Source organism: Telmatherina bonti (genome assembly GCF_933228915.1).
Source record: "Telmatherina bonti genome assembly, chromosome: 22".
Taxonomy (NCBI): Eukaryota; Metazoa; Chordata; class Actinopteri; order Atheriniformes; family Telmatherinidae; genus Telmatherina; species Telmatherina bonti.
The window spans coordinates 11,782,848-11,799,539 of record NC_136631.1 but is presented as its reverse complement, the minus strand read 5'-3'; the positions used below and the strand labels follow the sequence as shown (position 1 = coordinate 11,799,539).

General features: G+C 37.7%; 1 protein-coding gene across 1 annotated transcript in view; it reads left to right on the top strand.

The window, feature by feature from the left end:
- Window positions 1-555: 555 nt before the first annotated feature.
- Window positions 556-16,692, top strand: part of syt14a (synaptotagmin XIVa) — a gene marked incomplete at its 3' end in the record, with an annotated part of 33,844 nt that continues 17,707 nt past the window's right edge. The window contains exons 1-3 of the mRNA XM_079262768.1: window positions 556-598; window positions 9,768-9,920; window positions 14,585-14,812. Of these exons, the coding sequence (XP_079118894.1) occupies window positions 9,821-9,920; window positions 14,585-14,812 (328 nt within the window). The 5' untranslated portion in view covers window positions 556-598; window positions 9,768-9,820. The remainder of the gene's footprint in view (window positions 599-9,767; window positions 9,921-14,584; window positions 14,813-16,692) is intronic.

The window sequence follows — 16,692 nt, the reverse complement described above, 5'->3', positions numbered from 1 at the left end:
TTGAAGAAATTAGAAACGATAGAGAAATATGATCAGTTTACTCTCAAAGTTTTCCAAACTTTTGACCTTATTACATTTTAATGTTGCTCCTACCAGTGTCCTGTCATAATAGAAGTCAGTAAATTAGATATTTTCTACTTTTAATCTTCCCATATTTCTCGAGCCGCACATGTTATAACTGTTCTCACCAAAACAGAGAAAATCACAAATGATACCTGTTTTTTTATATTAAATGACAAATCTGCACCAATCAGGAGATAAGCTCCATATATCTGATTTTTCAATCAGCCATTACAGACACTTAGCAAATATTTAATGTTCAAAACGCAGAAAGTTTCTTGGTTAAAATAATTTATCTTAAATTACTCGCTTGTTTCCCCAACAGCCATATCTAACTGTTTCCATTCAGTCTCCGTCAGCGTCCTCTTGTCGTTCTTGTCCTTCAGTTCAGTTTGCCTGAACATGTCTGAAAATGTTTAAATGTTATGGTGTTGTGTCTTTTGTTCCCTCCATCACGGTGTGGCTCATTGAAACTGCATTGTCTTTCCAGGTGGCGAGCGTAACTGTGGAGTACATGAGCTAATCTGCGTCAGAAAAGGTAGGGACAGATCAAAGCTCGGAGAGAGGCCGACCTCTTTCTTCTGCACTTCACCTCCCGCTCCACCTCCCCCTGTCAGAGTCCATAACCATTAAGCTGTCTTGTTCCAGCTCTGTTCCCCTGTTTTCCACCTTGTGGGGTTGAACTGTCTTCTCTGTTGGACTGTGATCTCATTTATTTTCTTATGTGTGATTACTTCTTTTATCTTTTTTTCTAAAGTCAAAAGAAAGTACGTAAAATGTAAAATCATCTGTGAAGTCTCTGTAAGGCTGAAGTCGTGAAGGTGTCTATAAGTACACTATAAACTAATCAACTACTAGAAAAGCCTCCTCATATTGTCCAAACGGTGATCCGGATCACCAACAACATTAAATAAGTTCTTCCTTTTCATATTACCAACAACTCTTGAAGATGTCACACAAATCTGTCTATAACTTTTTGAGTTATCATGAACATAAACAGATAAACGCCGTGTAAAACATAAGCGCCTTGGCGGAGGTCATTATTTATGCTTGTGGGAAGATCATCAATACATGGGATTTGGTGACATCTATTGGTGAAGTTGCAACTTGCGACCAATAAGTCCTCTGAATAACCCATTTCTTACAACATGAACATAAAAATAATATAACATAGCAAACTCCTTAGAAAGTTTATCTGTAGATACTAATTGCTTTAAAAATATCATCGTTGTCACATTATGCGTGTCAGTGTTGGGATCGTTACTTAAAAAACGTAATTAGTTACTCAGTGCTGTGAATTATGAGATCAAACAGACTGATTAGCAGATTTAACAGATGGAGGAGTTTCCTTTCACTGATCTGTAAACTGAAATAAAAGAATTTCAGTAGAATAAAACTCCTGTGAGTTCTTAACAGTCTTATTTTAGTCTATGAAGTTTAAATGTGGACACACAAGCAGGTACCTCATTCATATCCATCTCCATGGCAACGTGTCCAGACACACGCACAGGAAAGCACATTACTTCAGTATAGTACTGTCATTTAGTTACTAATTAAGTATTATGCATGATTATATTTTGTTTTACTTTGTTTGTTTTACTTGCTTTGGTGACCACATCCACTGAAGGAAAAAACAATTGCCACTGTATGCAACTAAAGTCGAAAACTCTTAACTAACTTCCTGTAACTAAGTCATAAAAACTTTATATTTAAGTATGTCGAAGGATTATTTTATGAAGGGAGAAGAGACTGGTTAGAAAGCTCATATTAGCTATGTGTTAGCAGGCTACTGCAGCTAGCTATCTCTTTTAGTTGGTAGTTTCCTTGTGTCTCCTCACCCCATAATAACATTTGCCTGGTTTTGTGGTATAATCAGACAAGATTTAAGATGTTTCAGTTTATTTCCATAAGTGTTATGAAACTAACACAGTTTACTGTGTACATCAAGATGTTGTGAAATGCTGAACTTGGCGACAATGATCTGCATATTAATTCTAATATTAATCATCTACTGAGACTCATGGGGATGTTGAACGTCCATGTCGGGATGCAATGATATGTTGGGTATTCAGTGAGGAAACGTGGTCATCGGACTTTTAATGCAAAGCAGACACACTGAGCAGCGTATTACCAGTAGCAGGTTCTGAAACGAGATTCAGTTGAACTGGGACGACAACAAACTAGTTGGGAGAATTATATAATCAGATTACAATGCAAGTTATTATTAGGGATTAGAGACTTATTGGAAAAGAGAAGGGACTTTTACAGGTAACTCTTATCGTGGCCATGTTGATTAAGGTACAATTCAGGTTGCAGCACTCTTAGCCCACTTTGGATTAGTGGTGTGGGTCCATGTACCAGCACAAAACCCACATTGGCTGGGTTAATTTATTCCATTGCACTGCATTTTGTTTACTGTACTACTATCTATATATTTTGGTATTATCTGGCATATAATTTGTGGCTGTGACTGCAGATAATTTTAAACTTATTTCAATCTTTGTCCTAAAACCGAGTCTGTTACCATGGCAACAGTTGTGTCTGAGGTGTGTAAGTGTGCAGACAGGCTTTAACCATACCTGTCAAGTACTGGATTTTAAAATATCGGTTGGGTAGGGAGGGGTTGCTCCTTGTGTGGTTTTTTTTTTTCTTTCCGTATCATAATCCGGGACATTTACGGGAAAATAACAATGCAGGGCAGACGAGTAAAAATCGTGAGCCAAAACAGGATACTTGACAGTTTTAGTTCCTTCCAGGCATAATGAGCATGAGCAATCACACTTACTCTCATGGTGGAAACAATAAAAATCATGCTGTCCTGGCTGTTTTAACTGCACAACACAATCTGCTGTACTGTCATTTTAACATTATAAATACATGTTTTTATCTTTTGTTATTTCTGGACCTAAATCTCTTGAAAGATTACAGATCTTTCAAAAACAAAAAGCTTTAAAGAAAAGAGGCTGTGCAGAATAATTGTTATTCTGTGTGTGTACTCTGAGTACTTGGGCTCTTTCTGCTGCTTATTCATATTCATAGAACGGAGACTTTTAAACAAAAGTGGATTGAGAGGGTGCTCAACACAATGCACGAGCCATCTGACTGGTCCGGTTGTGTAAGTGTGACCATATTTGTTTATTTTGTAATTGTTGTCAGGTGTGTATTTGTATGTGTGAGCAGATTTGTGGCTACTCTGTCGATGCTGTGCTTCAGAGCATCGTCTGAGTTTGTGTGGGAGAGTGTATGGGAGTGCTGAGAGTGCTTATGGGCTGCCTGTGATGTGTGTGGGTGTTTTGTGGTTTGGAGGTGCTTTTGTACATTGAACATAGCAACTGTTTCCATGCAGACAAATCTAAAAATGAGCACATATACTTGTTAAAATGTGTGTACTATTTGTCAACAGAGACAGTAGGTTCCACATAACTTTATTAAATGTATGTATTTTTAAAACACCTGAAGTGTGGCGACACAGTAAGATTTCCATTTACTGGCTGGATTTTATGACATCATTTGAGGGTTTTTTCTTTTGTGTTCCTTGGAATTATAGGAGATGTAGTTGTTTGGGGTTAGAAGGAAATGCAGCTTCATAATCAGTATCAGTCAAGAATAAAAAATTATATAAAAAAATAATGCCACAGAGGCTTCTCTGGATTGGACGGTTTTGTTGTTCAGAGTCAGCCATGATTAGCCAGTTCTGTCAAGATCTGAGGTTGTAAATCAAACATATTTATTTCAAGAGTAAAAACTTTCTGCTTTCTGTGAGGTCCTGCCAAGATTTCATGATGATAGAGTGCAGGAATCATTCCTTCTACTCAGGAATATCTAAAAGTAAATGTCTATTTTTATAAGCAAAACACAATCAGAACAGTAGAAGTGAAACATAATGTACATCCATAAGCCCCAATACTGCTCATGTGGTGGATATTTATCTGCTATATATCACTGCTCTTCTCATTTTCCTGACAGAACATTGTAAACTGGGAGCATAGCAGGTGTCTAAAAGTTAAAAGAAAAAAATCTGGAATTACTCAGAAAAAATATTCTTTTTTTCTTTAAAGTAACCTGAAAGAATCAGACACAATTTATTGCTTTTGTCTGGTAGGTGAAAAATAGTCAAGTTTTGGAAATATAGATTAATAATGGAGAATGTGATTTAATAAACGTGATGAAAAAAGGAAGAAAACTGTCATTTGCTTTAGTCTGAAAGGTAAAAGAAGAGTTTTATAAACACTGACTTTATATAAATATATTATAAGACATAAGAGTAAATATTGGTCCCTCCTGACTGTAGACCCGAGCATGCAGCTGTTGGCTGTGCTGCCCTTGCAGGACCTTTCTGTGTTTATTCAGATCTAGTCTGCAAAAACTTTAGAGGAAAAAACAAACAAAAATCTTAAAAATGTGTATTAATACATAATAAAATAATTATTGGCGTCAAGTAATTAATGCGTTAGCATGCTAATAACACCTCAGTGTTTATTTATTTATATATATATATATATATATATATATATATATATATATATATATATATATATATATATATATATATATATATATATATATATATATATATATATATATATATATATATATTTATTAAGGGTGGGAAAATCTAGTAGAAAAATTGAAAATCTGGATTTTTTTTTTTTGCTTCACAATTTTGAAATAGTTTTTTTTGTTTAAAAAAATGGATTCTTTTTCAAATACATTATGATAATCCATTTTCCTTTTTTTTTTTTATCTTTTACTTGTCTTCTCGGGCATTATAGCAGGTAAACAATGTATTCTGTGTAGTTTTTTTCTAATTGAAATCAAGAAAAATGAGCAAAAGAAATTTTTTACATTTATTTTGTTTTTAATCTACAAAAATCCGCACAGAAGAATTGTGAGAATCACAATTTAACTCGAATAGGCACCCAAAAAAAATCGGAATCAAATCGAATCGGGACAAAAGCATATCGTCACAGCCCTTAGATGTCATATATATATATATATATATATATTTATATATATATATATATATATATATATATATATATATATATATATATATATATGTATGTATGTGTGTGTGTGTGTATTTATGTATAATATTATAGTAAAGGGCTAGCCTTCTTGCTACTGTGAATACTTCAACTTCAACTTTATTATTATTTTATTGTAGCGCCACTTCACAACAATGTTGTCACAGGGCACTTTACATACACGAATCAACATACACATCATTTCAAGCCAATTCAAACATATCCTATAATAGAAACCAACTGATTGCATCGAGTCATGACTTCAATCCAATCCCCCATCCTGAGCTGCACGCGGCGACAGTGGGAAGGAAAAATCTCCCCTTTAACAGGAAGAAAACGTCCGGCAGAACCCGGCTCAGGGAGGGCAGCCATCTTCCTCGACTGGTTGGGGTGGAGACGACAGGAAAGACAGATCAACATGTACAACTGTACTTATTCAGGAAGACCTGCGAAAAAAAGGAATAATAAGTTAGAGACAGCAATATTTGCATATATTTATACATTAATATATTAGAGAAATAGAGCAAGGTACTTCTCAGTGCATCAGGCAACATCCCCAAGAAAACAAATAGCAATGCAATGAAATATTATTCTCATCATTTATTTATTTATTTATTATAAGCTACAGGAGTTAAACTGTAATGCAACTGGGATCCTAATTACCCTGAAAACCTGTGGGGAAAAAACATTATGTGAATGTTTTCCCTCGTTATCATTCTGCACTTTGTGCATAAAAACAGTCTGTTATTGTTTCATCTTCCGGTGAGTCATCCATCAGGCCCACACACATTATCTAAAGGTTATTCTCTATATTTAATGACACGCAGTTGATTAGGTGAAATCAGTCAAATGGGAAAATGAGAGATACCACGCAGCACCCACACTGTTTCTGCAGTCGTTCCGGTGGCTTCCTGGACAGAAATTTTTATGTCCAGTATTTTTTTTCACTAATTTTAATAAAATATTGAAATAGAAAAACAGAGGATTTCTTTATACTTCCATTAAATATTATAATATAAAATCAAAGATTCCAAAGTGAGTGTGGATTTCTTGGATTAGACATTCATTTCTCTGTTACTACCATTTGGAAAATTATACAAAGCAGGATCTCTCCAGCTCCATCTGCGCTGTGAGTAATTCTGTCAGCAGTGAGAAGCTGGAACAGGATGAACAGACAGGCATTCCCTTGGGATAACACCTCCTGTTCCCACATCATCATGTGACCAAACATCACGGACTTCCAGCAACAATCTCAACTCTTAACAGTCAGAAAGAACAAACAATAACTTGGAACAATTTGCAAACTTTCCAGGCTAAAAGGGTAAATTTACTTTAAAAACTGAACACCACCAGGATAAATGGAAGTCCAGTTAGAGGAGTTCTTTATGGCTCCAATGATGGACGAGTACAGTTTATTTTTGCACACTTGATAAAAGCACGTAAATCAATACCTGGAAAATAAGATATTTACTATCAGGGTGAGGTTCATTCATTCATTCATTTTCTTAACCACTTGGTCCAATTAAGGGTCGTGGGAAAGCTGGAGCCTATCCCAGTAAACATAAGGTGAGAGGCAGGGTACACCCTGGACAGGTCACCAGTCCAACACAGCAGGATGAAGTTGTTTTCTTTCATTTATAAAGAAATCAGTTCAGTTGCATTGAATGGACCTATTCGTTGGCTGTTTTAAGCTGTACTTTTCATCAAAAATGGACGCAGCAGCAACTTTAGGAGTAAACAAAGAATGTCTTCTAATCTTGCTAAAATCTGTCGCCTAAAATCACCTCTTTAATCTAGTCGCAATGCTAACACATGGCTTTCTGGTCGTTTCAACTAAAGTGCAACCCAGAGTTTATAGAGTTTTATACAACAATGAACAATCACGTCTACCCTCACCGTAGATGCACCTTGTTAGTACCGAATCGGACCCCTTCAGAACTGTCTTAAGGTGTTGAAACACATGAAACATGATGAGATCACACAGTCCATGAAGAGAATCTCCCACTTCACCACATCCCAGAGGTGTTTTGTCTACTGGTTTGAGATCTGGTGACTGGGGAGACTGTTGTTGTAAAGTGAACTAATTATCATGTTCGAGAAACCAGTTGGAGGTAATTAGAGTGACATTGTGCATTACCTTAGACTAAGACTTAAACAGGTTTTATTATTATTTGTACATGGACAAGTGGCTCATCAGTGTTAAACATATATATATATAATGTGCCAACAAATAATAAAGAAATAAAATAATATAAAATAATACAATATAATAAAATACTGTACAATATAAAATACTGTTTGAACGTAATGTAACGTACAGTACAGGAATGTGCAAAATATAAAGGTCAGGTAACTGCACTATATGCAGGGTATAATAATAAAAATCCACAGGCCCCTGGGCCCAGAGTGTTCCAGGGGCCCCCTTCCCCACCACAACATTTTGAAAATTATGAATAATACTGTCAAATTACATTTCTTACATCTCTCAGCCAGTGGTACCAATAGCAATACACGAGACACTGTGGTGTAACTATCTGGCTTTTATGTACATTTTGTTACATGTCCAAATTGCTGGTGTTTGCCCCACATGGGCCTCATGTGGGCGTGGGCCCCTGGGCCTGTGCCCATAATGTCTGTTGGATAACTTGGCCTTGACTATATATTAGAATAATGGGGGACAATGCTGTAACAGAACCTTCTGGAAGTATCCATCCTACACCGGGCTAAAGGGATGGGCATGGTCAGCAACAATATTCGGGGAAACTGTGGTGGTTGAACATTGCTGAGTTGGTACGAAGAAGCCCAAAGTGTGTAAAGAAAATATTTCCTTCACCATTACATCACCAGTAGCAGCTTGAAGTGGATATTTTCATGTTGTTCATGTCTTATTGGAGTTACAGTTGCTTTTTTTATGATCTCCAGCCAGTCTCCATGTTCCTGTCTGACATCAACCAGCAATTTTAATCCACATGACCGTAACCTTTGAATATTTTTTATTTTTCACACCATTCTCTGTCAACCATAGACGTGTTTTAAATAGATTAGCGGTTTCTGAAATACTCAGACCAGAATGTCTGGCACATATGGCAATTGGATTCATTTGATTCGAATCAGATGTGTTGGTGCAGGGAAACAACAAAAAGGTGTCGGATACTGACCCTCGAAAACTGCACTTTGACACCCCTGCTTTAAAGCTTCATTTTCAACCTCAGCTTCTCTTTTTGATTTACAAACTATGTGCATGCACTGTTTTTTGAACACTTTCTATCTAAGATGTTAAACTGTTAATATAAACCTAATGGGTAACAATAATCACTTTTACATTTGGCATGTTTACATAATATACCAGATGTGAGTTGTGTAATTTCATCTGCTTGACTACAGTAAATGCCGGAGCAAAATGTCAAACTAATTTCTGCAACAGAAAAGGTGCCGGAAATAAGAAATCTGGAATTGAAAGATGATTGCTTTTAACCTTTTGTAAAGGTTTGTGAGGTGAAAATGTTGTACTAAATTAAGCTGTGTTTAGCTTGAGTTTTATATCAAGCAGTGGATTTATAATTTAATCTCATTAATGCCACCAGCAAAGAGGGGAAAAAGCATCCAGATAAACAGTTGACCTTGTAGCCGTTCCTGGTGATAACATGGATTCTCCATGCGTCTGTAGAAGGTCATGGAACAGGTACAAGGTCATGCACACAATTTTAAATTTGAAGAGATGCGTGTATCGATAATCAGGATTTTTTTTTTAATAGAAATTCTGTTTGCATCTCCGTCGATCTTTATATGAGGAGCAAACCAAGTCCACTGGCGTGTGGTAGTCAGCGTTGCGTTTAATGAAACCTGACTCACCTGTGTGTCTGGAATCTGAAGTGATGCTGCACCTGAGCCCGTTACTATGACAACCGGCAGTTTGTTTCTGCACAGAGAATCAACCTCACATTTTCTGTCTCTGTTGTTCATTTCAAATGTGCCAATCCAACCTTAAACGTGGTGAGATGGAGGGAAACTTAGGAGTAGAATCAAGAACATGAGAATAAAACTAAACGAATGGGTTTAATGAACCCAATGCAAACTACAAAGAAAACTACAGAGATATATTACATTACAAGCTGATTCAGAATAATGTAAGAACTTCCATATCATAAACATTATCCTGTTTGCTGTCTCAGAAGCTGAGTGAGCTGCTCTGATGCGTGAAGAGCTGACAGCCGAGCAAAAGAAACACTCAACAGTGGAGACACATACAAATTATCAACCCGAACATAATGCTTATCTGAAAATTTAGCTTGTAACAAAATACGACAAAAACAATTAGCAATATTACCAGTAAATACAAAAGCTAATCAGGATGCTTCAATGTGCTACAGCCATTCTTTTACCCTTTTCACCTTATCCTGAAGTAAATAGTTAAAAAGTGAAGCTGTTGTTTTATCAGCAGCTTTTGGGGACGGGCATCGTTGACATAATGTTAAATTAAACTTATGAAACAGTATGAATCTTGAGAAGAGTAAAAAACAGTGTGGTTTACACTTTTTTTAATTGTTGTTGTGGGTTTTTATGTTAAATGTCTGGGCTGGTTTGAGATTTCCTAAAAGTGGTTTTTGGTTCTCGGACCCAATCGAGTAGTCTTGCAAATGAATGTCTGACAAGAATTCAACTTGGGTTTCTGTGTTGCAGTTTCTCCAGAGGTGCTGGGGTTTCTGACTGCCATTGGGCTCTTCATCATCCTTATGACCTTCCTCTTCTGGTTCCTCAACAACAAGTTGGCACTAGAGAACCCGGGGAGCCTTCAGTGCCTTGATGACTTCAGGAAAAGCACAGAATTGCAGGGTAAGCTTGCATTATACAGCTTTGTTTTATAAATATATATATATATATATATACTATACCAATCAAATATTTGGGTATATTTCCTCATTGGATTTAATGGGAAAGTATACCCAAACTTTTGGCCTGTACTATAAATTTTTCACCGCTACTTCACATAAAATTTTGTGTCATTGCTTGAAGTTTGTAGAGCAGTTTTGATCATATTGCCGGTTAACTGCTTGAAGTCTCCACATGTTCTCAAGCAGTGGTGCTATTTAAAAGTTGTGCATGTACCTGTAGCTGCACTTTCACCACAGGAACCTTTTCCAGGAAGTTATAACTGATTTTATTAAATAAAAAAAACAAAAATTTTTTAGATTAACTTGAAATAAAATGGCCAAAATAATGGAGACATAAACCAAAACTGCTATTCATTGTTGTTGAGTAAATGTAATAAATTTGCAAAGCTTTATCCGTCGTCGTTTCAATATAAGTTTCCACTTGTGATGTCTAGCAATGCCACTGACTGCAGCATGAGGCTTGACCTCTACATGGAGGCATTTTGCAGCGATACTGACCTTTGTCATCCCACGAGGGGATTACAGTTGCTGACAGATGCAGGGCTGTTTACTTGCTATCCGTCTGCAGGGCATCAGAGGTTTAAAAGGTTGGTGGCCCCTCAGGGAGCCTGCAAAGGGAGCTGGCGCTATCCTCAGAAGCCGCCTGCTAAACGTTCAGTTCAAAACAAAGAGAAGTCATGTAAAGCGACTGATCTTAATGCCTTTTCCTGTTAAGATATTGACTGTCAGGGTGGACATCTGTGATAATATTTATATTTCTTTAAGATTACTGAATTATAAAACTGCCTTTAAAGGAGATATCAAATAAGTATGTTTCAACACTTTTTGTGTAAAGACAGTTGTTTTGTGTGTGTGTGTGTGTGTGTGTGTGTGTGTGTGTGTGTGTGTGTGTGTGTGTGTGTGTGTGTGTGTGTGTGTGAGAGAGAGATGTTCAACTTAAGTCTTTGTGTGACTTATTTACTATTAAACACCTTTTGTAAATCCTGTTTGGAAAGAGGTCATTTTAGAGCTCTGCTGCCCCCTGCTGGAAGACACACAAAGCTACAGCTGTGTGTTGTAAATGGGAGAGGATCTGGTTGTAGTGGAGTAAAGCTGATTTGACAAATGTAGTATGCTAATAAACAAATAAATAAAGCAACTTTTATTCAACCCCTTTACAGACTATATTTACATGAAAGTAGGACATGTCTTTCAATGTAATACAGTCCAAATCCAAAACACTTGTTTAAACTTGGCACAAAAATTATGGAAGTATGGACTGGTTGATTATTTTCCACTTTCACAACACCAGTTGGTGTTGTATTATTCACAGTTAAAAAGCTTAGTCCAACTCTGGGTTGCAGGGAAGCAGGAGCGTATCCCAGCAATCACTGGGTGAGAGGCAGAGTACCTTGAGAATCTATGAAGGGTAAAAGATATGATGTTTCCGCAGCATGTGGAAAAACTAGTACATGCATTTATTTTTAGCAGACTTAATCACTGTAACAGTGTCTTTAATCAGCTCATTCAGAACTCTGGATCTCAAGTCCTCACTGAGACCAAGAAAGTGGACATCAGTCCAGCTCTAAGGTCTTTTTAATGGCTAGCTGTATATCAGAGGACAGACTTTACAGTTCTGTTGCTGGTCTATGAAGCTCTAAAATACATCACAAACTCTTGACCCGGTATGAACCTACAGACCACACAGGTCATCTGGATCTGGCCTTCTATCAGTTCCCGGTCAGAACCAGACAAGCCACAGATCACCTGACAATATTAGTTTATTTAAATCCAGGTTAAAGACCCACCTGTCCTCTGCCACATTTGCACAAATCTGTAACTTCTTAGCATTAATTTTTAAAACTCAATCATGTTTTTAATACAGTTTTTATATAATTTCCTTTCTTTTTAATTTCTTTTGTTTTTTACTTACATTTATGCTTCTTATTTTCTGATGTTTTAATGTCTCTGGAAAGCACTTTGAATCACCTTGCAGTTTAAGTGTGCTACACAAATACACTTACCTTGCCTTGATGAACCTGGCTGTGTGGGGGACAGCGTTATCATCCTGGAGGATGGAGTTATATCCCAGGTTTTGGAAATATGGAATAGCTACTGACTCCAGAATCTCTTTCTGATATCTGCCAATCAGGTGTCAGTCATACACTTGAATCTAAAAAAAAAAAGACTGATTGCTTGGGATTTTGGTATATTTTTTGGGGGGGTTGTCAACATTTTAGCTTGTTGTAAAGGTGACTAATCAGGCTTTGCAATAATATACAGTATAACACAACCCCACTTTCCACTCTAAAAGGGGAGAAATAATCAACCAGTCACAATTATGAATATACTGTATAACAATATTTTGTTTTTCTTTCTTGTATGAAATGCACTCCTCTACAAAGAGATTTCATTTCCATGTATTTCCATAAATATTTTTGTTACGTAGCAAGGCACTGTGTTGCATAATGTGTCTGATTGTAGACAGAACTCCATGGCAACATTATTATTGCAAGTAACTCATAAAATTTTCACAAGTCTGCAGCGCTCTCAGCTTCCAGACCCTAACCTTTTAAAGTCCTTTTTTTTTTTTTAAATCACATTTGACAGTGACTTACAGATTATTCTGTTATCATGTCAGAGTCTTTAATATTCTCAAAAGCACACCTGCTATTATAAATATTCCAGATTTGCTTGATTTTATCAATGAGCCTTTATGTGGCAAATATTGTTACCTCATACGCACTGACACAACAGTGAGTCAAACATTTTATGTACCACCGGCAAGCTTTGGTTCTTTTTGGAGATGATTTGAGGAAAACACATTTTGGAGAAAACCCCTAAATTTAAACAATTTTATGAAACAATAAAGAACTCAGCTCTTGATCTTAACAAGGATCTGACCAGAATAAAAACAAAGTGTAAGGGTGAACTACATCTGGATAAAACCAAATGAATCATGCATGATCACTGTAGATAATTTATTGCGGTAGAAAGTTGGTCTGCAAGCTGTCTTTGCAGATGTTCCTTTTTTTTATTCTGCTGCTCCTTTACCGTGGTGCCACCAAACACTTTCTTATGTATTTTACACATGTATTTACTTTATGTATGAAAATTTCTGCTTGCAGTACTCAGATTGAGTCTGGCTGACATGTTCCTGAAGAAAAACAAAAATGATCCCATCAGTTCAGACCACAGACTGTATAAAAGATTCAGCCTCTGGGACATCACCCGAAGCTGAAGTGAAGCAGTTTTCACCGCTTCCACATTGGCAACGCCACTCGTGCCGTTACTCCTTGAAATTACAAAAATGGGCAATGAGGTGGAGATGAGAGGGGGGCTGTGAGCGTGGGGGTGGATGATTGACATCTAGAAACCTTGCGCAAAGAGCTAACTGAGTTAAACCCGGAGCTAAAAAGCTTACGGAGGCAGGCGGGCTGAAGCTAAGTCACTTAGGCTACGTTCAGACTGCAGGGCTTGCTGCTCATATCGGATGTTTTTGTGAAATCCAAATTTTTTGAAAGTCCGTTCACATTTCCGATCAAATGCAACTTGTATGTGATCTCCTGTATGAACCTCGTGCGCACCAGAAGCGTCCTGCATGCAAAAACACAGCGACGTGCAGTGAGCGTGCATGTGACGTCTTTGTGTTTGTGGAAGTAAATATGGATGGCAGCAGAGCATTTGCTATTTTAAAAGTTTTGTCCAACCGTAAAAGTTAAATAAAAGTTAAAAGTTTTGTCCAACCGCAGCCACAACATTGTGAATGGGTTCGTTTTAAGGAGACGTTTACAGAAGAGGAAAGTAAAAGTTTTGGTCTTTGTGGAGCTGTGGCAGCAACAACTGTAGAGAGAAACGTTTGGGTACGGAGTCGCAGTCAGGATCGGTGGGAGAGCGATGTGAGCGCATTTACCGATAAAGAGTTCATAAACAACAAACGCAAAATAATGACGTTTGTCGTGTGTCAATGACGCGTTGGTCAGATTAATGCGACCTGACCGTTGAGACTGAAGTTGCATGACAAAAGATCAGATACATATTGGATTTAGGACCACATATCCAAGCGGCCTGGATCGCATTCGAAAATATCAGATCTGCGTCGCTCAGACTGTTAAGAAAAGATCGGTTACAGGTCGCTTAGGCGCAAAAACATCAGATTTAAGTCACTTCAGCCTGTAGTGTGAACGTAGCCTCAGTTGTGTTGACCGACTAAAAACTGCAGTTGTGCTGCACTCTGTCTTCTTACAACTTGATATTTGGTGCATGTAAATCAGAAAGACACGCCTCCTAATTATTCAGAATTTCGAGATTAAATTACTTCTACTCCCCCCACAGTTGTCATGGAGGTAAACCTGACCTATTAAGCCTAAAATATTTTTTGAACCAGTCTGTAAACATGTTTATTCCTGCTGTGAAGTTGGCCTTTTAAACGTGGGACTTTTGGAGCTCCTAGTGGATGAGGAGTGAAGTGCAGTTTTAGGCTTTTCCACAGGCTTCACTTTTCTCCAACAGAGGTTCTCTTGGTTCATAATAGAAGTTAATATTTCCACATACTTTCAAATGCAGCCAGCAGATGCTGCAGATCCACCTTATCTCACTCACTAACTTCTTTTTATCCTCCAACAGATAAGGCGTACGCCAACGCCGACTTGCAGGACTCGTCATCAGACAGCGAAGATGAACTGATGGGTCAATATCAGGAAGCAATCAACCGCTCCCAAGGTCTCCGGGGAGGAGCCAAGGCAGCCTCTAATGCCAAACACTCAGGAGGTTTCAGCTGGGAGAGCCGGCTGAAGTACAGCCCTCTGACGGCTTGTTATGACGGCTACAGCAGCGAGGCCTCGGCTGATGATGGTAGGTTGGTGCAGCAGTAGGATTCCTCTGTGCACATTCAACTTCACGATGAGAGGTTGTTTCCCCTCTTATAACCTCAGTTAGCTTAAGGGAAAAAAAGCATGGATTTTTTTTTTTTTGCACCTCTGTACCTATAAACACAAGCACACACTGATGCACTCTGTCAGTTAATCCAGAGGTGATCAAAGCGAAGCTCCCTTTCAGCACACTCTCCGTGGGAGGGTGGCAAAACATTCAACTGTCTGCATAATCTGCTGCTCTGCAGCCTAACACTTTCTTTTTTCTAACACAGTTCTTTCCCATCTGCCAGACTCCTAATCACCATCCTGCTCGCATCAAGGTTTTATTTATTTATTTTATCATTTCATGATAGTCCAAGTCACAGAAGGATTACTTCTGCTGACCTCTTTGCATCATCTTTCACAGCACTAGACTACAAAAGTGTGCTTTTGACTTATTTAACATGTGAAGTGTAGAAATTCTCCCTATAGCTGCACATTAGGAGACACAGAGTTTGAACCTTTGCTGAAATAACTATTTTAAATGAAAATGTGAGTGATATGAGTTATATGACTTTTGTATTTGTTTGATAAAGATGTACCATCAGCCAGCTGTCGTTCATCTTAGCAGAGCATTTAATAGACTGATTACACACAGATAACGGCCAGTAATAAACACAGAAACCAACATGTTTTAAAAAGAAGTTGTGCTTTAACGGTGTGCATGGGTGGGTGGTAAGACTGCAGGAACCTCCTGACATATTATCACCACAACAGTTTTACTTTTACAGGTTAAACCAACAAGATATCATGTGTTAATTAAAGTCTGCGCGAGCTGTTGCACTTCTGTTTGCAGTCTCTCTGCTAGTAAAGCATAAAACTAGCTTCCGTAAATCCACTTTGGATCTTTTTTACTGTTTGTTAACTTTTCCTGTCCATTATCATGGCAAGTGGCTGCCATGTTGTGCCAAGAGGAGCTTAATGGATATAAGACTTCTCTTGAGACTTAAGAATGACATCTTATGTTTGTTTGTTTGTTGTTGAATTTACATGTCAATGCTGGACCTGAAAAGATGGGGGCTAAGAAAGGAGAGCAAACAGAAGAGAAAAGGATACAAAAGACAGAAATAACTATAATGAAAAAAAAAAAATAGGGCAACAAGCTGCAACACCTGTTGAGTAAACAGAGGAGATAATCATCAGGAGAACCTGCAGGATGACTCACTGTTAGTCATGAACAACATGATAACAAATACAACAGCAAAGCACATGTGGTAGTGTGTGTGTGTTTGTGTAGATGTACAAGTGGTAGATATGAGGGATAAGTTCTATTCTATTCTATTCTACAGTCATTTAGCAGACGCATTTATCCAAAGCGACTTACATATGATTGAGAACAACACAAGCATGAAATTAAACAGTAGAGGACATCGTAGGAAGGTGCTGGTGGACTGTCCACTTGGATACAGATCCTTGTATGAAGTGCTACAGGCTTTTTTTTCTTTGTTTGTTTGTTTATTTTTTGTTTTGTTTAGTTTTTTTTTGCTTTGTTTTTGTTTTTCGTTTACTCCCTTCCCACCACATAATATCACCTATGTTACAATACAAAGAATTAATATAATCACAAAGTTATGTTAAGTGATCATCCAAATACTCCAGAGGGACTAATACTTCTTCTTCCTTCACTCCCCCTGGGGTGTAGCACCACACACACCCCCAGCAGCACCATCAATCCAGACCTCAGGCCACAAAAGTGTGTGTTGGTTCAGCAGTTAAAACTGAGGGCGACACACAGGAGGCAAAACCAATCAGAGAGTCCAACCAGTGTTAAGGGCCCCGCCCACAATGTACCACATGACCCGCCCCCTAAAGCTACTTTAG